Source organism: Puma concolor, chromosome E2, assembly GCF_028749965.1.
Source record: "Puma concolor isolate L17-30 chromosome E2, mPumCon1.1.hap2, whole genome shotgun sequence".
NCBI lineage: Eukaryota > Metazoa > Chordata > Mammalia > Carnivora > Felidae > Puma > Puma concolor.
In genome coordinates this window covers 60030164-60055935 of record NC_141681.1, presented here as the reverse complement: position 1 = coordinate 60055935, position 25772 = coordinate 60030164, and the positions used below count along the sequence as shown (strand labels likewise).

General features: G+C 43.8%; 1 protein-coding gene across 1 annotated transcript; it reads right to left on the bottom strand.

Moving 5' to 3' along the window:
- Positions 1–3753: 3753 nt before the first annotated feature.
- On the bottom strand, positions 3754–25156 carry NLRP9 (NLR family pyrin domain containing 9). Its single transcript, XM_086688749.1, has 9 exons — positions 24618–25156; positions 17579–19139; positions 15631–15792; positions 14498–14665; positions 11026–11196; positions 7542–7712; positions 5973–6143; positions 5341–5511; positions 3754–4394 (listed from the first exon to the last, which is right to left on the bottom strand). The coding sequence occupies exons 1-9, from the start codon at positions 24895–24897 to the stop codon at positions 4262–4264; spliced, it is 2988 nt and encodes a 995-aa protein (XP_086544875.1). The 5' UTR covers positions 24898–25156; the 3' UTR covers positions 3754–4261.
- Between the last annotated feature and the right edge of the window lie 616 nt (positions 25157–25772).

The following is a 25772-nucleotide window of genomic DNA, read 5'->3' as shown; positions in this document are numbered from 1 at the left end:
GAAAAGGGAGACACAGTCATATCCTACAGGCAACTCAACCTTGAGAGCATGTCATGGACACCAATTCACAATTTCACGTTATTACTTTGTATTTCTATTCACTTTTATAATCTGACTCTTCGCCAAAATGTAAGTTGCCATGAATCTAAGCACCATGCCTGCCTTGTTAAAAAAAAAAATGTGATTGACCCACAAAAAGTGTTAAATAAATATACATTTAGTGAATAAATGAGTGAGAGGAGACAGGCACACTGTACCCCTTTTAGAGTTCACAATTATCCTGTCACCACAATTCATTAACCTAAGATAATGAAGTAGGAAAATGCAAACCCATGTTCAAATGTATAAGATAATATAACTCATTAAAATTGCAAGAAAATCAACTGTCAGCTTTCGAGAACTCTTAACGTTATTCATCAGAGTGATTAGACAGAAGGAAAAAAATCAGTAGCCTTCTGAATATACAATATGACCCTAAAATGTCCTCAGAGTGAACACACAATGTGATTTCCATGTCAAGTGTTGATCACAGTGACCAGAGGAAAGTTAGTTCCCATATAGTGTTAAAAGTAGACAGGGTGCCTGGGTAGCTCAGTTGGTTAAGTGTCTGACCTTGGCTCATGTCATGATCTCGTGGTTTGTGAGTTTGAGCCCCACATTGGGCTCTGTGCTGACAGCTCAGAGCCTGGAGCCTGTTTCAGATTCTGTGTCTCCCTCTCTCTCTGTCCCTCCCCTGCCCATACTCTGTCTCTGTCTCTCTCTCTCTCCAAAATAAATAAACATTAAATAATTTTTTAAAAAGTGATAAGAGTAGAAATTTTGATTATGGTAGGTAGTATTTTTTCCCTTGTTTTTAGTATCTACCACTACCAGGGATATGAAGAAAATGTATTACTATGTTAAATGGGAAGAACAGATCAGGTATGTTCCTCCAAACTACTTCTGAGACTTGAAAATTAAATATAATTCATCTAACATTTTTTCTCTCTTGATGCCACACACACACACACACACACACAATACAGAACAAAACCAAAAAACTGACCTCCCAAAAATCTCAGGAGGAATAAAAGAGGCAATTGCATCCTCTAGCAGTAGGATTTCAGAAAGAAAAAAAAATAGGGTCATTAAATCATAATATCATTACACCACAGACTGTTTTTCTCTCGGAATATCTGTTTGTACATGAATGTGTGTGTCAACGGATCTTATTAATGTCAGGATTTTGAAGTTATAACCTAAGCTCTACACATGAAGTTTCTACTTGTATATACACACAAGCCTAAAAATCTGTTAGGTCTGAGAAAATTAGCAGACTTTTGAACATGGCTAAGGTCAGTGGCTCTGCTCATCCAAAGCTTGGCTCAGAGCCCAACGAGATCCCCATCTTCTTTCTCTCTCCTTGGCAGGGACCCTAGCACACAGAGATCTGCAGTGAATCTCCCCACTGTAGTCCCCCCCAGGGACACTCCCCAGCACATATGCACTAGTCACCAGCCCAGCCAGAGCACCTCTACAACCTTACTACACAAACCCAGTTTTGAATCCTTGTCCTATTGCAGACTCCTTGTCTCCTGGTTATTGCCCTGAGACTGAACATAAAGAAGCACTCACCTGGCTTGTCTTTGCTCCAGAGCTTTGTGCAGAGAAGTGTCAACCAGGATGAGCCATAGTTATAGGGCCCCTAGACCTGATCTCCCCACAGAGATGCCATTACCATGTCATGTGTAGTCTAGGTGACACTGTCTGCATGGAGAGTCTGGGGCATCTCTAATGAGAGGATTTTATCCCCACTGCAAGTCTTTACAAGCCACTTCTGGTAATTAATGGTAATTTTTGGTAACTGATGGGAAGTTCCTGAAGAGTAGCTGTTTCTATGTTCCCTGTGGAAAAATCTAAGTTCAGAGTCAGCATTGCCATCCATAGTAGAATTGAAACTCAAGGCTGGGTCAAGGGTCTCTTTCATAATATCTCCAAATGGGTATTTTCCTCAATGCTCTCGTGTTTCCAGAATCGGGCCAACACCACAATTGGCTCATACTGAGCATCTCTCTTTGATCTGGTACCTAGTCTCTCCTCTGACTTAAATACCACAATTCTTACCATTTATGGCCCCATGTCTTTTACTCCTGGAGAATATCCCACTTGAAGCTAGTCTATCCTGCCTCAGAATCCATGGGCAGCCCCAATGTCCATGTACCTCCACAGGAGGTTGTGACCTGCTTCCCAAATCATCCAGAGGGCACAGCTCCCTCGTCTCTCATCAGTCAACCAGGCTGTCCTTTATTTTCAGACTTTGCCTTGGGAAGAAGTATTCCCAGATGTACACACAAGATTCAGGGAGAAGTAATATGTAGGACAGATGGTAGGGTAGCATGAGATTCTTTAAAATCAAGGAAAAGGCCATAAAGCAAATAGAAAATTGGGCAAAACATTAAAGAGAAAATTCACAAGATGAGAAGATGGCCCTCAATCCTATGAACGTTAATTATGGTAAGTCAATTAGTTGCTTTTCAAGATTGGTTTGGATATTCTACATTTTTTTGCATTTTAACATTTTTAGAATAAGCTTGCCAATTTCAACAATGGCAACAACAAATACAACACAAGTGGGAGAGAGTCAGGACTGAGATTTGTCAATTTATGGGGGCATAAATAGGGTCAAGGGATGTATGGGAAATCTCTGTACCTTCCTCTTGATTTTGCTGTGCACCTAAAACTGCTCTGAAAAATAAAGTTTGCTCAAAGTTTGTGGGAGGGGGGATGGGCTAAATGGGTAAGTGGCATCTACTCCTGAAATCATTGTTGCACCATATACAAACTAACTTGGATGTAAATTAAATAATAAATAAATTTTAGGGGCACCTGTGTGGCTCAGTTAAGTGACCGACTTCAGCTCAGGTCATGATCTTGCAGTTTGTGGGTTCAGGCCCCGTGTCGGGCTCTGTGCTGAACACTTGCTCAGAGCCTGAAGCCTGCTTCAGATTCTGTGTCTCCTTCTCTCTCTGCCCCTCCCTTGCTTGTGCTCTGTCTCACTCTCTCAAAAATAAATAAATGAAAAAAAATTTTTTAATAAATTTGAAAAAAATTAAAAATAAATAAATTTTTAATATTCTACCAAAATTGAGTTCTATATAGGGTCAATAAGGCATGAATAATTTATGGTAGAGGCAACAGAAAACTAGGCCATATTTAATTAAGCAATGTATTTATGTATATTTGAAAAAGAAAACATTGAATTAAAGTCTGTAGATGCAAGTGAAAAAAAGAATACTGAATTTTCTTTTATGTTTATTATTTACTTTGAGAGGGAGGGAGAGGGTCAGAGAGAGAGAGGGAGAGAGAGAATCCCAATCAGGTTCCACACTGTCAGTGCAGAGCCTGACACAGGGCTAGATCTCATGAACCGTGAGATCATGACCTGAGCTAAAATCAAGAGTCAGATTAACAAATTGAGTCACCCAGGCGCCTGAAGAATACTGAATTTTTTTTAAAAGCTGTTGGAGTAGCATATTCTAAAGGATATGTAGAGGAGCACCTGAGTGGCTCAGTCAGTTGAGCATCCAACCTCAACTCAGGTCATGATCTCACAGTTCATGAGTTCAAGCCCCACATCAGGCTTGCTGTTGTCAACCTGTCAGCACAGAGCCCGCTTCAGATCCTCTGTTCCCCTCTCTCTGCCCTTCCCCTGCTTGCACTCTCCCAAAAAATAAAGAAATATTTGAAAAAATAAAAATAAAAGATAAGTCGAGATTTGGAAATGTATTTTTATTATTTGACCACAAAACTGATCAAATCTCAATTTGTACAAACTAAAAATGGAAAGTTTGGGTGGATGCTGGATGTAGGGACAGAAAATAAAACCTAAAATCTATAGACACATTCTACCATCACTTCTAAGTCAAAATTGTCAGAGGATTATGGTTCCTTCAAATCCAAGCACCTACCTCCATCCCAAGACACCCACTAAGAAAATAAAGTCATGCTTTCCAAAGTGTTTATCCATTTAATGTATTCCTCTAAATACTGCAAGGGAGGGTGGGAATTTTAAAGATGGGGGTGGGGACTTAGGCACAGTTGACACTTATAAACTGAGTCACATTCCACTGTCACATCGCTAGGACGCTGTAAAGGGACAGGTCTGAAATCACAGCCCCCACAGCCATGAATTACAGTTTATAGGACAGGGTATGTCAGGATGAGAACACCCACTGTGACTAAGGAGAAGCCTTTGTGAGACATTTACTTGAGGTGTTCCCCATCAAGAGAGCACACCCCTGACCCTGTACTCTTCGTTGACCCAAAGTTGGTGGGAAATGGTCAGGTGGGGATTTTTCTCTTCCACAGCGGTCAGTAGCATCTGAGTCTCCTCATCAAACGCAGATTTGTCCAGCCTGGGAAAACAGAAACCACATTTTCTTGACTTCATGCATCATCGTTTGCCTCTCTACATCTCAGTGCTGCTTCCCAATCCATTCTTTCCTAGAAGTGACTGGGAAAATCATTGTGAGTGAGTGGAGAAAGGGTAGGAATGTGCAGAACGGGGTTGTGAATCATTCTGTTCCTCATCAGCATATCATGCAGGGGCCTGGCATATGGAGGGTACCCAAATATTCATTCTACAGATGCCAAATACATACACTGTACATGCAAATATCATGTTCAGAATAACACTGACTGCTACTCTTCTAGGAAAGTGCTTCTGGGTCAAAACTGCTCAGCCCTTTATAGACCCATCTGTCATGTCCACGATGAGGTTACATCTTTACGGGCAATACAAGGCAGGAGATGGTGTTTATAGGAAGGTGGCAGTTCTTACCTGGGCAATTTTGCCTCTCAGAGGACATGTGACAAGGTCAGGAGACATTTGTGTTTTACTTCAGGGAACAGATGTCATAGCTATTCTTTTTTCATTAATTATTAATTTTCAAATTATTATTATTTTATTGAGATACGATGGATACATAACATTGGATAAGCTTAAAATGTACAACGTTGGTTTGACACATCTATATATTGCCAACTTAGTGTTAGCAACATCCATCATGTCACATTATTATAATTTCCTTTTTTGTGGTGAGAACAATTAAAATCTTGGCTCTCAGCAACCTCAACGTTTCCACTTTTTATCATCATGACCAGAGGAAGGTGCTACGGGCACGTAATGGGCAGGAAGAGGCCAGAGACACTGCTTAACATCCTGCAATGCACAGGATACCCCCATAGCAAAGAACCCTCCAACCCAAATGTCAGTCACGCCAAGAGTGAGAAAAACCTACCGTAGACTAACCTCACTCACTCTGAGGTGTCTCACCAACAAGGGAAATGGCGTCCACTCACCCAAGCCGCTGCAGGGTGCAGTCCAGGTGGCACATGGCTTCACAAAGCACCACTGCCCCATCATGGTCCAAGCTAATCCAGTCCAGGTTCAGGTTCCTCAGTGATTTGCAGCCAGTGAGGGCCGAGGCCAGGGCCTCACAACAGGCAGTAGTGAGGTGACATATTTCCAGCCTGCAACAGGGAAACACAGCAGCTTTGGCAGGCCAGAAGGCACACCACTGTGAGATGCCAATTCCACGCCTCTGAGCAGGAAACTTTAGAGTCTAGACCACTGGTTCTCAACCAGGGCCATTGTGTCCCCTGGGGGACATGTGGCAACATGTGAAGACATCTGACACACCTGGACAGTGCTGCTGGCATCTCTCAGGTAGAAAGAAGCCAGGGATACAGCTGAACATCCTACAGTGAACAGGACAGCCCCTTCCCCACCACAGCAAAGAACTACTCAGTCCCAAATGTCAATGGAGCCAAAGTTGAGTAAGCCCTGGCTTCACAGTACGGCATTTTGCTAATCAGATCATTCCAGACACACATGGTTTTAAACCTGCTTCCCCTAAGTACCACTAATCCTCCAGCCTTTCTTATTCTTGAAATGGGCAAGACTTCTCATAAAGATAATCAGTGACGCTCACCCAAGAGTCTCTACTTTACAGTTCGGATGCTTCAGAGCTTCACATAATTCCTTGACTCCGGCGTCTTGTATGTCATTGCTCCCTAGTTTCAGGGTCTTTAGTTTTTCATTGCCAACAAGAACAGCAGAGAGGTGCTTGCAACAAAGAGGGGTAAGGTAACAATCCGACAACCTGGGGAGAAAATACACACCAAGAGATACAATCATGAGGTCCCATCTTGCACAGCTTAGCTTATTTTCAATTATGCATATGAAGGAAGATGTCCCCAAGTATTTCTGAGATGACGATGGTGATGTTTCCTCCACCTTCCTGCCCAACATGCTGGTCTGTGATTCTGCTGCCTGTCTCTGCTCTCCCAGGGCCTCTGTACCTGTTCTTGCTGGTTGAATGCTGCTGCCCAAGTATCAGTGGGGTTACTCCCTCACTGCCTTCAACTCCCTGCACTAACATCACCTTTGGTGAGGACCTTTCTCACTATTTTATATAGCATCATGTCCCCAGTCTCTGTCCTACCTCCAAGCTCTCCACAGTATTTATCACCCACAACATATGTATACATATGTTCATAAGTCTTATATAATGTATGCATATATTCATAAGTCTGTGTGGACACATACACATGTATGGACATACCTAGACATACATATGTTATATGTGTGTGTGTGTGTGTGTGTGTGTGTGTATGTATCTGTCTGATGTATGTGTTTCTGTGGTTCTCAAGCAGGAATGATTTTTGTCCCTCCCTCCTGCCCCAGGGGACTTTGGGCAATGTCCACAAACAATGTTGGTCTGCCATACTGGGAAAGAGGGTATAACAGCATCTAGTGGGTGGAAGCCAGGGATGGTGCTAAACATCCTATAAAAGATCCTACAGGACAGCTGGTCCCCACAATAAAGAATGATGCAGGTCAAATGTCATAGTGCTAAGATTGATAAACCATGATATATACACACATACTTGCAGCCCACACTCATGTGTGTGCGTGTGTGTGTGTGTGTGTGTGTCTGTGTGAGAGAGAGAGAGAGAGAGAGACCCCATAAAATTGACTTCCATGGAAACAGAGATATTAGAGTGTTTTGTTTACTAATTCATCATCTTATCTACCCAGAAGAGTTTCCAGTGCCCAGTAGAAGCAATAATGCTATGCCTCCTGCCATCATTTATCGATTGTTTATTTTGGGTAAGTCATTGGTAATAGTTCTTTATGTGCACTATTCCCGCTGGTCACCTCAATTCTTTGACATGGGAAACATAATTATCCTCACGTCACACTGGAGGAGAGGTGAGGCATCCTCACATGTTCATTGGCTAGCCTAAGGCACAGGAGATTCCATTTCTGGCCTTCCTGAGGTCAGAGACCCAACTCCAGAGCAGTGTGTCCTACCCAAGACCTGTCAAGCGCTTTGGTCAAGACACACGTGAGTACCACTGGACACCCCTGCAAGTATCAGGCAGGGCCTTGCTTTTTTCAGCACACCCCGTGATGTTCCCCCTTCCTGTTTCCTTTTCAGGGTGCTGATATCCAAAAAGGATACTCTGACATTCATGCAAATCATAGCCAGACCTACCACAGCTGCTCGATGTTGCAATTTGGATGCTTCAGTGCCTCACAAAGAGATGCCACTCCACTATCTTCCAGGAGATTTGACTCCAGATCGAGCACGGACAGGGATGTGTTGCACACAAGGGCTTGGGAGAGGTAGTCGCAGGCCACAGAGGTGAGGCCACAGCACATCAGCCTGCAAAGACACACACACACACACACACACACACACACACACACATTCAACTTGTCGACCCGCTCAGGCTCCAACTGGTAACCTTTTCATGAAGCCACACGCAAGTTATTCCTCATACTCCAGAGTCACTTGAGAAAAGTAAGAGAATTAGAACACCCGACAGCTGCACAAACACAGAAGCAAGAATGTGGGATCTGGAATAGGGCGTCCCAAACTGGACAACAGAATCTCAGATTCCAGCTTCAACTCAGGTCACCACCGGCTAGGTGACCTTAACCAAAGTCATCCCATCTAGGGACTTGTTGTGCTTATCATGTGGTGGAATGTGCTGGATGACATCGTATTTAACATGATTTCTCTGGTTATACCCACTGTTGGAAATTTGGAAAGCAGCGGGAAGCGTAAGACACCAGCAGCTCACGAGTGAATGTTACCCCTGGATGTAGTGAATTTAGTTGCTATTATGTTTGACATGTTTTGTTTTGTTTTTAATTAGCGGTCAACATGTAAGAACCAAGAGATTTCACAGGGAATTTCCTACCTCTACCTCCCACAGACAAGCCAGCTACCTGAAACTCCGTGGCAGGTGGTCACGCAGCAAAAGACACACGGCGGGGAACAGAAACAGCGGGGAACAGAAACTCCCATGTGGCAGGGGCAGGCACTGTCCAACTCACCAGCACCTCCACCCAGCCCCTCACTCACTCTGGTTGTTTGCCTGGGCTTCAGGGGACCCCTGAGCATGACCTCTGGCAGGAAGCAAGCACCAGTCTCTGATAAACAAACACTGCTCATCTATGATGGATTTTTCTTCCCATCTTCTCGTGTTTAAGATCAGCCAATGGCACATACTTCATACTTTTTTCAATGAAATAAGTATTTTGAATTTTGAAACTTCACTGATACGTATTTTGAAAATTCATTAATACGTTAACGGTTGCATAAGATAATCTCCAGTGGCTTCACTACTGTATATATTTCCTAAATATCTCCACTTGTATTCTCTATACTTTCTGCCATTTTAAGTTATATTGAATTACTACCTTGCCTCTAATTTTTTTTAATGCTTTTTTAAGGCTTTCTATTAAGACTTTTCATTTCACTTTATTTGCTAACATACTTTGCAAAAAACTTCAACAAATTAATACTCCCAATCGTTGTATAAATTTGTCCATTTGGCAGAATCCTGGCCAAGTGGAATATATTTTAAATTTTTGAGCATTCATTATAAAGAGCATTATTTTGTTGAACATTTTTACTTTTAAAATTACTAGTGACATTTGTACATGTTCAGCAGTCTTTCATTAAAAAAGTTTTTTTTTAATTGAAGTATAATTAACATACAGGGTTATAATAGCCTCAGATGTACAATAAAATGATTCAACAATTCTGTATATTAATTACTCAGGGCGCATCACGGTAAATGTATTCTTCATCCCCATTACATAATTCATTATTTCACCCATCCCGCCACCTACCTCCCTTCTGGCAACCACCAATTTGTTCTCAGTATTTAAGAATCTGGGGGCACCTGGGTGGCTCAGTCAGTTAAGGGTCCAACCTTGGCTCAGGTCATAAATTCATGATTTGTGAGTTCAAGCGCTCTGTCGGGCTCTGTGCTAACAGCTCGGAGCCTGGAGCCTGCTTTGGATTCTGTGTCTCCCTCTCTCTCTGCCCCTTCTCTACTCACTTGTGTGCATGCTCTCACTCTTTCTCAAAAATAAACAAATATTTTTTTAAGAGTCTGGAATTTTCTCTCTGTTTTCATTCATTTGTTTGTTTGCTTTGTTTCTTAACTTCCACTTTTTCTTTCTTAAATAGGCTTCACGCTCAGCATGGAGCCCAGCACAGGGCCTGAACTCACAACCCTGAGATCAAGACCAGAGCTGAGATCAAAAGTCAGATGCTCAATCAAATGAGCCACCCAGATGGCCCAAATTCCACCTATTTTTAAGGAATACTGATTATGATGTAAAAACAAACAAATAAACAAACAAAAAAACCGTGTTAAGTGATGGATCTTGAAGAACCCTTTAGAAAACTACAGCCCATTTGAGAGGCACCTGGGTGGCTCAGTCTGTTAAGCATCAAACTTCGGCTCAGGTCATGACCTCACAGTTTGTGAGTTCAAGCCCTGCATTGGGCTCTGCGCCGATAGCTCAGGGCCTGGAACCTACTTCAGATTCTGTGTCTCCCTCTCTCTCTGCCCCTCCCCCACTCACACCCTGTCTCTGTCTGTCTCTCTCTCGAGAATAAATAAACATTAAAAAAAAATTTTTAAGAAAGAAAAATACAGCCCATTTTAATTGCTGGTCATCAAGTACATGTTAATTCTATTCATTGTATAACATCAGCCACTTATTTCATAGCCAAATCTTTCCACCTTCCAATATGTCATTTCTTTTGTACCCCCGATGGTTTTTCATTCTAATCTTTATAGATCAAAGTTGGGGGAGGGGGTGGTTCTTTCTTTCTTTCATGGTTTGGTTTTAGTGTTTAATGTTCCTGGAACATATTTCACTGTTGATTTTCCTATACAGTCTAGAATGTCATCTCAGTGGTAGTATTCTTTCCCTTTCCTGTCTTAGATGCCACTGTGTGTGTGTGTGTGTGTGTGTGTGTGTGTGAGTGTGTGATGCACAGACCTATGGGCACACATACATGCATGTGTGTGCACACACAACACAGCTGTTTCTGGGTTGCTCATGCACACCCACGGATTTGGCGTTCTTGCACCTGCCCCCACATGGAAGCACCACGACATTCCACCTGATTTAACACTAAGTTTCCCATGTGGCCTCACTGGGCAAACAGGGGTCCCACTCTACCGCTGCCCTGGCCAACCGCCCACCACAGAGGAAGACCTCCACTGTGCATATTTGCAGCATGAGAGAAATGGAAACTCTGGAGGGCCCCAGTAATAACCTAGAACGTGCAAACCTTGCTCCTAAAACGGACCAAATGAATGCCTTGTCTTAGATGTTTACACGCTCCCTCTCCCCAGCACCAATTGTATCTAAGGCATGGTCCTTGTTCACAATAACCAGGATTTACTGGGCTCTCAAGTAGACACGAGGTACCTAAGGGTGGGTCTCCAACTCTCGAATTCAACCTCATGGTGCCGCTATGGAGGAGGTGTTGTACTAGCTCCATTTTACTGACAGGGCAACTGAGGCATGGAGAGGCAGGTCTGACTATAGACTCTGCGTTCTGCAGTCTCCCTCAGTGAGCAGTTGATTACCTCCACTATTGATGGGTCCACAGGTACATGTCCACAGTCTCCCCAGAGCCCACTTTCCCCAGATGGACTCACAGCAGTGTCTCCAGGGCACAGTCTGGGTGCTTCAGGGCATCACACAGCATCAGCATGCCTTCATTCCTCAGAGGGTTTTCCACCAGGGAGAGAAGCTTCAGATTCTTGTTGCAGACCAGGACCGAGGCAATATCGTTGCAAGCTTTTGCTGTGATGTCACACCTCCCCAACCTGCATGTGAGACACATGTTGCAGGATGTGACCACAGGCTTTGAGCGGCCACGGACCATATCCCAGCTTCCAGTCTTACACCAGCAAATCCACCATCTACATTCCAGACTTGAAAAGCACAAATGTGGCAGGACCCCTGCTTGGCTCAGTCGGTTAAGCATCCGACTTTGACTCAGGTCATGATCTCACTGTTCATGAGTTCGAGCCCCACATGGGGCCCTGTACTGACAGCTCAGAGTCTGCAGGCTGCTTCAGATTCTGTGTCTCCCTCTCTCTCTGCCCCTCCCCAATCAAATTCTGTGTGTCTCTCTCTCAAAAATAAAGAAGTATTTAAAAATTTTTTTAAATAAAATAAAAATAAAAGCACAAATGTAATTACATGACTCTATTTATTTATCCCTATTGCTTTCCACTGAAGTTAGGAAAAAATCTGGAAACAATCAGTAAAACTAAAAGGCAACCAATGGAATGGGAGAAGATATTTGCAAATGACATATCAGATAAAGGGTTAGCATCCAAAATCTATAAAGAATTTATCAAACTCAACAACCAAAAAACAAATAATCCAGTGAAGAAATGGACAAAAGACATGAACAGACACTTCTCCAAAGAAGACATCCAGATGGGCAACCGACACATGAAAAACTGCTCAACATCACTCATCATCAGGGAAATACAAATCAAAATCGCACTGAGATACCACCTCACACCTGTCAGAATGCCTAACATTAACAACTCAGACAACAACAGATGTTGGCGAGGATGCAGAGAAAGAGGATCTCTTTTCCAAGAGAATGCAAGGGAATGCAAACTGGTGCAGCCACTCTGAAAAACAGAATGGAGGTTCCTCAAAAAATTAAAAATAGAACTACCCTATGACCCAGCAATTGCACTACTAGGTATTTACCCAAGGGATACAGAAATGTTGTTTCAGAGGGACACACGCACCCCAATGTTTTTATCAACACCATCAACAATAGCCAAAGTATGGAAAGAGTCCAAATGTCCATCAATGGATGAATGGATAAAGAAGATGTGGTATATATATACAATGGAGTATTACTCAGCAATCAATAAGAGTGAAATCTTGCCATTTGCAACTACATGGACGGAACTGGAGGGTATTATGCTAAGCGAAATTAGTCAGTCAGAGAAAGACAAACATCATATGAATTCACTCATATGAGGACTTTAAGACACAGAACAGATGAACATAAGGGAAGGGAAGCAAAAATAATACTCAAAGAGGGAGGGGGACAAAACAGAAGAGACTCTCAAATATGGAGAACAAACAGAGGGTTACTGAGAGGTTGTGGGAGGGAGGATGGGCTAAATGGATAAGGGGCATTAAGGAATCTACTCCTGAAATCGTTGTTGTACTATATGCTAACTAATTTGGATGTAAATTAAAAAAAAAAAAAATCAGAGCCAGTGGTTCTCAACAGGGGGATGATTTTTTACCCCAGGGGGACATTTGTCAGTGTCTGGAGAAATTGTTGGTTGTCACAACTAGGGAGAGGGGTGCTACTAGCATCTAGTAGATGGAGGCCAGGGATGCTGTTCAACATCCTACATTGTTGTGGACAGCCCCTCCCCCCACAGCAAAGAATGATCTGGAGCTCAATAAATCTGATTATCCGTCAATAGTTCTAAGGTTGAGAAGCCTTAATGCAGCTGAAAAGAGCATCTTGTGGGGTCACCTGGTTGGCTCAATTGGTGGAGAATGCAATTGTTGATCTCAGGGTTGTGAATTCAAGCCCCCTGGTGGGTGTAGAGATGACTTAAAAATAAAAAATATTTTTAAAAAAATAGGACATATCATAGGCTAGAGCAGCTTTCTCAATGTCAGCACTATTGACATTTTGAACTGGAAAATTCTTTGTTGTGGGACCTGTCCTGGATGTTATTGGATGCTAAGAGTAGCACCCCTGACCTCCACTCACTACATGCCTGTAGCATCCTTCCAAGGCAATGATGACCATTAAAAATGTCCAGATGCTGACATTTCCTAAGAGAACAAACTGCCCTCTGTTGAGAACTAATGGTCTGGGGGGAACCTGATTTAGGGGACCTCCCACCCCTAATACCAAACTGAAGTCAAGATTACAATTGGTCTGCCCCAAAGAGGCAAAGTTTCCCTCAGTAAATGTCTACAAATGACCCCTGGTTTCCTAGATCTGTTCCCCAATTCTTATCTAATGTGGAATATTAAAACCCTGTGCAATGGCCTAACATGAAATGGAGCAAAATACTCAGGAATTTTCTAAGTTCCCCATCACTAGAGAGAGCTAGAGTAGAAAAAAAAAAAAAAAGTCATGATATGGAAAGAGTTCAAATGAGGAAAAGGATCTACAGAAAGCCTGTGTGTTCAAACAACTCATGCACGGAATGCACCTCTCTCTCCTGATGGATCTCAACCAAGTTACAGTTAACCAAGTGTATGTGAATCTGTCAATTACATTTGCAACTTTTCCAGCAAAGAAGAGACTCTGAAGCAGGGGAGAGAAGAGCATATTCTCCAGGTGGGTTTAATGAGTTGGTTCTCGATTACACCCCCCTTTTTCTTTCTGCTAAAAAAATGGATTGATCCTGTCTAGAAACCACCCAACTATGGTAGGTAGGGGCATCCCAGATAATTTTCAAGAGGAAGAAATGATATGGGGCAAATCGCTTTCCCTCTGGCTTCCATGTTGTCACCTACCAGATTGACATAAGGACACTTGTGATCATTGATATGATTTCTCATTTTAAGTGTCTATGAATATCTTCAGGGGAAAAAAATGGAGTTTTGGTTTTGGCACAGGTGGTTGAGGACAGAACCAAGAAGAGGAAGGTAAGGTGTCCACGAGAAGTAATCCAAGTGACTACCAAAGGAGGGAAAGCTGTAACAAGCCTTCTGAGAGGTCTGAAGATCACTCTTCTGAGGTCTGGAGAGGCTGAGATGGAAAATTTACCATGTAAGAGACAAAAGACTGATGCAGGAAAGAAATGGGCACATTCCATGGAAAATTCCATGCTGGACAAGAAACATCACGGGGCGCCTGGGTGGCGCAGTCGGTTAGGCGTCCGACTTCAGCCAGGTCACTATCTCGCGGTCCGGGAGTTCGAGCCCCGCGTCGGGCTCTGGGCTGATGGCTCGGAGCCTGGAGCCTGTTTCCGATTCTGTGTCTCCCTCTCTCTCTGCCCTTCCCCCGTTCATGCTCTGTCTCTCTCTGTCCCAAAAAAATAAATAAACGTTAAAAAAAAAAAATTAAAAAAAAAAAAAAGAAACATCACTGAGGGCGGACAAGCCAAGACTCACATCAGCTGTTGCACGGTGCACACGGGGTGCTTTAGCGTCTCACACAGCTGCCTGACGCTCACAAGGGAGAGTCTAGTGCCGTGCAGGTTCAGGCATTTCAGACAAGGGTTGTGAAGAATGGCCTCAAAGAAGTCTGGGCCATTTCCAACATAAGATGCAAAATTATACCTAGAAAAAATGTGGAAACTCATGCAGCAGAGTCCAAACACAAAGGAAGATACGTCTTACACAATTCCTCCCACCTGTCTACCATGCTTAGGCTCACAACACTGTTTGTAGTTATCCCGTTACTGCCACCTGTAAATTCTCTCTACCCAGGGTTTTCAGACAGCAGACAAACACAGAGGCTCAGCCGCTTGGTTCTCTCTTTTCTTGCTAGTCCCTCCATGCCCACACACCACCGTCCATACTGGAAGGGAGTGAACCAAACTCATCCCATATTAAATTCTAAGCACCGTCAGGATGGGGACATGATGCTTGTGCATCTTTGCACCCACAGGTCCAGGCCGGAGCTTGACATACAACGGGGATGCATGTATTTGAGTTAACTCTCCAAGAAGAACCATGTTTCCCAAGGAAAGGATCCATTTGTTTAAAAACTAAGGTTTTGGGGCGCCTGGGTGGCTCAGTCGGTTAAGTGTCTGACTTCAGCTCAGGTCATGATCTCGCTGTCCATGAGTTCAAGCCCCACATCGGGCTCTGTGCTGACAGCTCAGAGCCTGGAGCCTACTTGTAATTAATTCTGTGTCTCCCCCTCTCTCTCTGCACCCTCCACTCACTCACGGTCTCTCTCTCTCTCTCTCTCTCTCTCTCTCTCTCTCAAGTAAATAAACATTAAAAAAAGAAGGGGGAACCAATGTTGGCCACCCACCCCAGAAAACAAAGCACTTCCCCATTTGTGCATAGAAACTGACCTATAGTGGCTGGGGACCTACCCTGTTGACCATGTTCAATCCTAAAGTCCCCCAGTTTGCTCACAGTTGCTTCTTGTCAATAAAATATTGGTATCAAGGAAAGTGCTCCCCAAATTTTTCTTGAGCCATTGGATTGCAGCTCTGTGCATTGGTATTTCCCAAAAAATCCAGAGTAGAAAGGACTAAACTCAGTTGTTTACAGGTCAACATCCAACCTACCCGAACTTTTGGAGTTTACAAACAGGATGAGCCAGGGCTTTCCAGAGAATTTCCAGGGAGGGCTCGTCAAACATACAATTGTCCAGATCTAACATCTGAAAGTTCTTGTTGGCCGTGAACACAGAACAAAGGTCCTTCCAGAAGGAGAGCTTCTCCTCATCACTGTGGGAGAACAAAGACCATGACTCTCCAGTGGCTCAGTGCAACTCAACACATTCTCAAAACAGGCAGAACACCATCCCCAGAGCCTCCAAAGCTCCCCAAAAGACACCTGGGCCTGAATAAGGAGAGGGAAGGCCAGGTTGGCTGAGCTAACAGGTCAAGTGGCTAAGGAAAGGACCCTGAGGCCAGAGCAGTGGGAATCAAACCCCAGTTGAACCACTTAGCTAAGTGACCCTAGACAAGCTATTCAGGCTTATTCAGCCTCCTTTTCTTCCAGTTTTAGGCAACAATACCTGACTGTTGTATGAATGAAGGTTGAGATTTGGTGATCCATCAGTAAAACAGGAAACTACATCCAAAAATATGAACATATAGGTACAAAATAAAGTCATGGAGATGTAATGTACAGCATGGGTGTGACTACACTTAATAATACTGTATTACATTTTTGGAAGTTGCTAAGAGAGCAGATCTTAAAAGTTCTCATCATGGGGTGCCTGGCTGGCTCATTCCATAGAGCATGCAACTCTTGACCTTGGGACTGAGTTTGAGCCCCATGTGAGGTGTAGAGTTCACTTTTAAAAAGTAGTTCTCAGGGCACCTGGGTGGCACAGTAGGTTAAGCGTCTCTTAGTTTCAGCTCAGATCATGATCTCGAGGTTGGGGAGTCCAAGCCCCGCATCAGGCTTTGTGCTGACAGTGCAGAACCTGCTTGGGATTCTCTCTCTCCTCTCTCTCTCTCAAAAATAAATAAACTTTAAAAAATAAAAATAAGAATAAGTTGTGCCTAGGTGGCTCAGTCAGTTAAGCATCCAACTTCAGCTCAGGTTATGATCTCAGAGTTCACGGGTTCAAGCCCCACATCAGGCTCTGTGCTGACAGCTTGGAGCCTGGAGCCTTCTTCGGATTCTGTGTCTCCCTCTCTCTCTGTCCCTCCCCTGCTCTCACTTTTGCTCTCTCTCTCAAAAATAGATAAATGTTTTTATTTATTGTTTAAAAAATAAGAAATTTAAAAATTAAAAAGTTCTCATCACAAGAAAAATTTTTGTAACTATGTGTGGTGACAGCTGTTAACTAGACATATTGAGGTGATCATTTTGCAACATAAAAAATTACTGAGGGGCGCCTGATGGCTCAGTGGGTTAAGCGTCTGACTTCAGCTCAGGTCATGATCTTGTGGTTTGTAGTTCGAGCCCTGTGTCAGACTATCTGCTGTCAGTGCAGAGCCTGTTTTGGGTATCTGTGACCCTCTTTCTCTGCCCCTCCCCTGCTTGTGCTCTCTCTCTCTCAAAAATAAATAAACATTTAAAATGTTTTTTAAAAAATACTGAATTATGGGGTGCCTGGGTGGCTCAGTTGGTTAAGCATCTGACTCTTGATTCAGGCTCTGGTCACGATGTTGCAGTTCATGTGTTTGAGCCCCGTGTTGGTCTCTGTGCTGACAGTGTGAGCCTGCTTGGGATTCTCTCTCCCCCTCTCTCGCTCTCTCTCTCTGCCCTCCCGCCCCCAACTCTCTCTCTCTCAGTAAATAAATAAACTTTAAAAAAAATAAAAATAAAAAAACACTGAATCATGAAGTTGTTCACTTGACACTAATATAACGTTATATGTCAATTTTACCTCAATTTAAAAACTAAAAACCAAAACTGTGACCGTGAAAAATCTCTGATTGCAAAAGCCATGTTTTTTAAATGTAAACATCCATGGAAGACCCATTGGGAACTAAAACAAGATACAAGTATGGTGTGTGTAGGGTGGGGACAGGGGTGATTAATAGAGGGACTCACTTTGTGATGGATCCAGAGTCATCTGAAAAGACATTTTCTATAGACAGGTGAAGTTTCTGCAAATTTTGGCAATGTTTCATACAGAATGCTGATATTACCAATTCTTCAATGTTACCAATGTAAATATCAACTTCCTCGAAGAAATCCATCACTTGCCTTACAAATTCTTTCTCATGGGTCTCAAACAAACCGCTGAACAATTCCTGGAAATTCACCACAACCTGATTGGTGTCACATTGACTTAAACTTTTGAGGCACTGGGTTATTTCCTGCCTTATCTCTTTGGACAGAAGAAAACCAAAGGACGTCTCCAGCATGTTGGTTATTTTTCCAGTTGAAACTCCAAACAAGAATGTTATCATCTGGGACAAGTGGCTCTGGACCCGACTCACACCTGCTGTTACAAGCTCGGTCACACTCCCAATGGCCGGGTCAGGATTGTCCTCGGGTTGTCTGAGCAGATAGAACATGGCGGCACAAAACTCTTGGATGCACAAATGCATGAAGATAAAACAGTCGCCATTCCTGAGAAGGAGTCTCATGCCCACCCACATCAAGGTATCGGACTCAGATACCCCACTCCTCCTGAGGTCCCCATGGCGAAACACAAATGTGCGCGTCCATATTCCCTCTGCAGCCAAGGTACACAGGCCTTTCAGTCGGGCTCTGCTCTGCTTGGGGGGACAGTTTTCATTTCTTGACTTGAACACGTTCATTAAAAAGGATGCATACAAAGAAGTGGTGCTTTCGGACGCAACCTCAAGCTCTTTTCCTTTGTCCAGCTGCCATTTCATACAAGTACAGACCAGCCAGCATACAAGAGGATTATGGCAGAACATACAGAGCGGGACGTTGTCCCTCACGAAACTGAAGGCTTTCATGGCTTTGCTCCTCTCGCGGAAGAAATGGTAGAAATACAGCTTCCTTTCATGATGAGAGAATCCTGGGAGGACTATGTATTTTGGATGCTGCAACAGGAAATAATATCTTCTCATGCCCACTGTTCCCAATGCGACAAGCAGAGAAGACTTTGGAAGCATTTTTCTCTGCAGCAAACTCCTCACGATAATCTGCATTGGCTTCCGCTGCTTCTGGTCATCGCACAGCTGAGTCGTAATCTCCAAATCAAACTTGAGTTCCTCAAAGCCGTCCATGATGAACAGGATTCTCTCTGGCTGCGAAAAAATGTCCTCGACCGGCTCTGAAGACTGAGGCCAGTCCCTGGAGATGAGCTCCACTAAGCTGGTCTCTGCAATGGCATTCATTTCACAGCCATTGAGGAAGAAGATAAATGTAAATCTGTCCTTCCAAAGGTTGCCCTCTGCCCATTCCAGTACGACTTTCCTCAAAAGGGTTGTTTTGCCAATCCCTTCTGGACCTTGCAAGACCACCGTGGGTGTGGGCTCTCCAGCCTGGCTGGCAGGATATGCAGCCTTCAGGGTTTCATACTCATTCTTTGTGGTTTCTTTATAGAAATCACTGGGAACTGGAAGGCAGGTTTCTTTCTCCCATATGAGACGGAATTTTTCTCTCATGTGATTTCTGTATGGGTTTGGTTTATCTGAGTAGACAGGGGTAGAATACCAGATAGTTAAAAAATTTTTTTTAAAAAAAGTGCACTCATTCTTTGACACCCAGAACGATCCCTAGAGATTTACTTGAGCACCTGTATGAAGACTACAGTATGTCCATGGATGGCCAGGCTAATTAACTTAGTTTTTATTAGGACCATAAGCTATCTCAAATCACGTCCATGTAAGCACCTAGCCCAAACCAGAAGCCTATCTCAGAGCTACAAGGCAATATATTGTGTGAATGCTTCAGAGTCACATTCGAAATCTCCCCAGTGAAGAATCCCATAACCACTATCATTTACTGAGTGTCTGCCAGGAACCAGGGCTGAGAATGTTACTATGGTTACCATGTCTTTCAAGTCAACAACCCATCGAGATTTGTTCTACTCGCACTTTACCCAAAAAAATCAGAGAGGCAGAATGTGTCTCTTGATTAATTTGCGCTAGTGAATAACTATTAGGGTCAGGTGCCTGTCACACATCTGTCTGATTTGAAACCATAAGGTCTAAGCTATTTCTGTTCTGCCATGCTGACTGCAGGTTAATTTCAGAAACGCACCCCTGAATCATCATTCTTCCAACCCACCCTTACGATGTACCTTCCATGTTCAAGGCAACACATTACAAGAGGTTAAATAAAATGACAAATGTGGTCAAGGACCATAGCCTGCATCGGAGAAATCTACACCACAGTAGGGGAGGTTCTTCTGCATGTTTTCCAAGCAAAGGGCACTGATGGTTTTGTCCAAGGATGTAGGACTAGATAACATTCTTGGAATGTAGCGACGGCCCTTCCTCTCTCTGGGGCAAAGGAAGATTTGTTTCTGAAATCAGGTGTTTCAGGGCATGTGGGTAGCTCAGTCGGTTAAGGATCTGACTCTTTCTATGCCCCTACTCAGCAGGAAGAAGCTATGGAAGATGAGAGCTTCTACCTTCAACAACCTTAAAGATTTAAAGGTCGAGAGAGTGTAAAGCAGGTGGAGGGAAAACACAAGATAGCACTGCCCTCCCCCAGGTGGGACATATGTGATATTCCTTGGACACTCCCAGCTACCCAAAAACAAGAAAGGACAAAAAACAAATGGTGAAACTGATAACAAGTCTCCACCAGTTTACCAGAAAAAAGGCAATCCCATCATAGCCTAAAGTCCAGGAACTCCCTACTGTCTCAATGTTAATGCCTTGCTAGAGAGAAAAACAACCTTAGCTTGACAACAGCTAGGCCTCCAGTAAGTCTGTAGCATGTGAAAGTCTCTTTGGAAACTCCCTCTAGACTTTATCTCCCTGGACTCCATCAACAGTGCCCCCCACACTTATAGTGCAGCTCTTCCTGCCCATGGGTCCTGTCCCCATGCTTTAATAAAATCACCTTTTTGCACGAAAAGAAAAAAGAAGGGATCTGACTCTTGATTTCGGCTCAGGTCATGATCTCACAGTTAGTGAGTTCAAGCCCCATATCAGGCTCTGCACTGACATTGCGGAATCTGCTTGGGATTCTCTCTCTCCACCCACTCCCCTCTCTGCTCCCCCTCTGCTTGCACTCTCTCTCTCTCTCAAAATAAACAAACTTTAAAAAGTAATAATTAAAAATGTTTTCACAATAAAAACGGATGTTTCTTTCCCCTCTGGAGAAATTTAGACATGTCTCTCGCTCCCTGGAGACTTGCCAGGGTAATAAAGCTAGTGTCAGTCCCTGGAGGGCAGAGGGCAGGGCTGTCAACGGGTGTTAGGTAAGGTCGGGATGTCTGACTCTCCAGGCTCCTCAACTATGTCTCAGATCTATCTGAGCCCACCCCCAAACCCTCCCTCCGCACCCCCAGGGAGACTCAAAGGACAAGAAGAACTAATGTGAACATAAATCTCATTTCCTGTTATTCAGGGAGCAATGAATCTTCTAAATCCATCTGGGCTCATTCTGTCCTCATGGACCACATTTATGGACATGTGGCACTCTGGCCCAACAGCAGCTTGCTGCCTAGGAATTGCCGTGGCAATTGACAGTTCAGCCACTGCGTGATGGGTCCGCAACCCAGCAGACATGCCTTGGTTCAACTACTTTGCATCATGAGACTTTAGGACTATTATAATCCATCTGAATCTTGGCTTACTTACCAGAATAGGAAGTCTACTCCCACAAGTAGATAAAAATCAATGAGAGAATAACATGTAAAATTGGGCAAAGCATCCTGCAACTTTGAGTTACTGTATCAAAGGTAAATTTTTAAAAAATGACTTTTCCGGCAATAGCCAAAGTATGGAAAGAGCCCAAATGTCCATCAGTGGATGAATGGATAAAGAAAATGTGGTGTGTGTATATGTGTGTGTGTGTGTGTGTATACACACACACACACACACAATGGAGTATTATTCAGCAATCAAAAAGAATGAAATCTTGCCATTTGCAAAAACATGGATGGAAGTAAAGTGGATTATGCTAAGCAAAATTAGTCACTCAGAGAAAGATGCATATCATATGATTTCACTCATATGTGGGATTTAAGAAATACAACAGATGGGGCGCCTGGGTGGCTCGGTCAGTTAAGCGTCCGACTTCAGCTCAGGTCATGATCTCACGGTCCGTGGGTTCGAGCCCTGCGTCGGGCTCTGTGCTGACCGCTCAGAGCCTGGAGCCTGCTTCCGATTCTGTGTCTCCCTCTCTCTGTGACCCTCCCCCATTCATGCTCTGTCTCTCTCTGTCTCAAAAATAAATAAATGTTAAAAAAAATTTTTTTTAAAAAGAAATACGACAGATGAACATAAGGGAAGGGAAGCAAAAATAATATAAAAACAGGGAGGAGGACAAACCATAAGAGACTCTTAAATACAGAAAACAAACTGAGGGTTGCTGGAGGAGGGGTGAGTGGGGAGATGGGCTAATTGAGTGATGGGCATTAAGGAGAGCACTTGAGGGGCGCCTGAGTGGCTCAGTCGGTTGAGCATCTGGCTTCAGCTCAGGTCATGATCTCACAGTTTGTGACTTCGAGCCCCGCATCGGGCTCTGTGCTAACGGCTCAGAGCCTGGAGCCTGCTTCAAATTCTGTGTCTCCCTCTCTTTCTGCTCCTCCCCCACTCATGCTCTGTCTCTCTCCTTCAAAAACAAATAAAAACATTTTTTAAAAATTTAAAAATAAAAAAAAGGAGGGCACTTGATGTGATGAGCACTGGGTATTATATGTAGGTAGCGAATCAATGGATTCTACTCCTGAAGTCATTACTGCACTATATATTAACTAACTTCGATGTAAATTTTAAAAAAATAAATTTTTTAAAAATGAAAAAAAAATTACTTGTCTGGAGGCACCTGGGTGGCTCAGTTAAGCGACTGATTCTTGGTTTTGGTTCAGGTCATGATTTCATGGTTTGTGAGTTCAAGTCCCACGAGGGGCCCTGCACTGATGGTGCGAAACCTGCTTGGGATTCTCTCTCTCCCTCTGCCCCTTCTTCGCACGTGCTGTCTCAGTCTCTCTCAAAATAAATAAATAAACTTTTTTAAAAAAAAGAAATACTGGGGCGCCTGGGTGGCGCAGTCGGTTAAGCGTCCGACTTCAGCCAGGTCACGATCTCGTGGTCCGTGAGTTCGAGCCCCGCGTCAGGCTCTGGGCTGATGGCTCGGAGCCTGGAGCCTGTTTCCGATTCTGTGTCTCCCTCTCTCTCTGCCCCTCCCCCGTTCATGCTCTCTCTCTGTCCCAAAAAAAAATAAACGTTGAAAAAAATATTTTTTTTTAAAGAAATACTTTTTTTTAAAAATGTCTGACATTTTGTCTCTCTCTTTTTTTTTTTAAAGAGTATCCTTCCAGCAGAGGGTGTAAATGAGCCATCAATGAGTCAAAAAATAACTGATTTGGAAAAGTGTCTGTTCGTGTCTTCTGCCCATTTCTTCACTGGATTATTTGCTTTTCAGGCGTGGAGTTTGGTGAGTTCTTTATAGATAAATTATGGAAAGAGCCTAAATGTCCATCAACTGATGAATGGATAAAGATGTGATTTATATATTCAATGGAATACTACTTGGCAATGAGAAAGAATGAAATCTGGCCATTTGCAGCAACATGAATGGAACTGAAGGGTATTATGCTAAGTGAAATAAGTCAGAGAAAGACAGATATCACATGTTTTCATTCATATGTGGATCTTGAGAAACTTAACAGAAGACCATGGGGGAGGAAAAGGGGGAAAAAAAGTTACAGAGAGGGAGGGAGACAAACCATAAGAGACTCTTAAAGACAGAGAACAAACTGAGGGTGGATGGGGGGGGGCTGGTGGGGAAGAGGGGAAAGTGGGTGAAGGGCATTGAGGAGGGCACCTGTTGGGATGAGCACTGAGTGTTAAATGGAAACCAATTTGGGGCGCCTGGGTGGCGCAGTCGGTTAAGCGTCCGACTTCAGCCAGGTCATGATCTCGCGGTCCGGGAGTTCGAGCCCCGCGTCGGGCTCTGGGCTGATGGCTCAGAGCCTGGAGCCTGCTTCCGATTCTGTGTCTCCCTCTCTCTCTGCCCCTCCCCTGTTCATGCTCTGTCTCTCTCTGTCCCAAAAATAAATAAACGTTGAAAAAAAAATTTTTTTTTAAATAAAAATAAAAAAAATAAATAAAAAAAATTTTTAAAAAAATGGAAACCAATTTGACAAATTATATTTTTTTAAAAAATAACTGATTTGGGGGCACATGGGTGGCTCAGTCGGTTAAGCATCCAACTTTGGCTCAGGTCATGATCTCGAGGTTCATGAGTTCAAGCCCCATGTCGGGCTCTATGCTGACAGCTCGGAGCCTGGAGCCTGCTTCGGATTCTGTGTCTCCCTCTCTGTCTGCCCCTCCCCTGCTCGCGCCCTGTCTCTCAAGTCTCTCCCTGTCTCTCAAAAATGAATAAATGTTAACAAATAAAAATAAAAAAGAATTAAAAAAAAATAACTGATGTCAAGTCAGACCTGTCCCTGCTGAAAAAGTCATCTAACATGAGGAAATGCTGTTGGGACCATGGTTTTTCCATTTGTAAACCTCAGGATAGTGGTGGGAATAAAAATATTAGGCATCAATGGCACTTACTGTAGTGCCGGGGACATAAGCTGTCTCTGATTATTTCCTAATGTTAGGATTCTGCCTCATCCCTGGAGCAGGTCTAGTCAAAAGGACAGTCAACTACCATAATGCAACTGTATCTCAGCACACCTGGTGATGAACACCCGACCTGGAGCATCCCTCGTAAGAGCACGGGCTCAGCTCCTGACAGGAAAATGGGGAGACAGCCCTTAGAGGAACAGGACACTACCCGCCCACAGGCCATCACTGGCCCATGCATGGCCAGAGTTGCCTTACAATTCCATGACCTCCAAGGCTCCCTTGACCCACAGTGCATTCTCAACTGATGGAGAGTAGCCACTAATTTAATACTATCCCCTTCATTCTCACAAGGTTCCAGGGAACCAAGCTTCTTCCACGGGTCCCTGCCCCCTTCATCCCCCTACACTTACTTCTGATCTCTTCCTGAGCCTTTGTCCAGAGGTCACGCCGCTCAATCTGTAGAAACAGGTTCAGTGTCAGCTCCCATGCCTGCTTTCCTGGGTAGTGTTTGCCCAACAGCTTTGCTACATCTTCTCTTGAAGCCTTCTTTAACTCGGTCCATGGGATTGGCTTGAGCTCAAGTTGCAGAGGTTCTTGCTTGAGGAGTTCCTTAAATTTCCAGAACTCTTCCTTTCTGAGCTCCTCCAGGTACCACAATAAGCCAAAGTCCGAAAAAAAGGATTCAGCCATCTTGCCCTGGGGTTGTGAACTTGGAAATCTCCAGAGAGAAAAAAATTCTTCAAAAACAAGGAGTAAGTACTGCCTGAGGGAGAATGATGTGATTACAGAGATCAATCTGCAGTGGAGAGTGGCTTAAAATTATTGCTAATCCTGCTGGGGCACCTGGGTGGCTCAGTGGGTTAAGCATACGACTATGTCAGACTCTTGATTTCGGCTCAGGTCATGGTCTCACAGTTCCTGAGATCAAGCGATGAGTCAGGCTCTGCACTGACTCCCAAGAGTCTGCTTGGGATTCTCTCTCCCTCTCTCTGCCCCGCCCCTGCTCGCTTTCTCTTTCTCAAAATAAATTAAAAACGTAAAATAAAATAAACTCTGGGGCACCCAGAGTTTCCTCCCTCTTTCATAAATCCCCCTTGCTAAAATTCTGTTTTTCATATCTCTCCCCAGGTCATGTGCATCTCACAAGTCAGAACCGACAGACCAACCGAGTCTGAGAAATAGCTCTCTGGTGTTTTCACCCTTTCTCCTTAGTTATCTGATACGTGAGGTTCTCCGATTCTCCATGTCCCCGGTTACATTTTAGAAATACAGGGGGCCCCGGGTCAGCCTGAAGAGCCCCGTTCTGTCACCTAGAGTTGGGGAGGGGGGGATAGACAACCTGTCTGTGACCTAAAATGCTTGTCACATTGGTACATCCTTGCCAAAACTAGGGGGCAGAGCTTGAGCATTTCTGGTACCCCTCTACCTGGCTCTTTATGCACGCCAGATCTACACTAAGTGCTGAAAGGGGGAAACGAAGGAAAAAAGAAAGATCAAGGAGGAGACGTCCTCACCCAATCTGGCCCCTGGTCCTCCTGGCTGGTCTCCATCAAAGAACAGCTGTG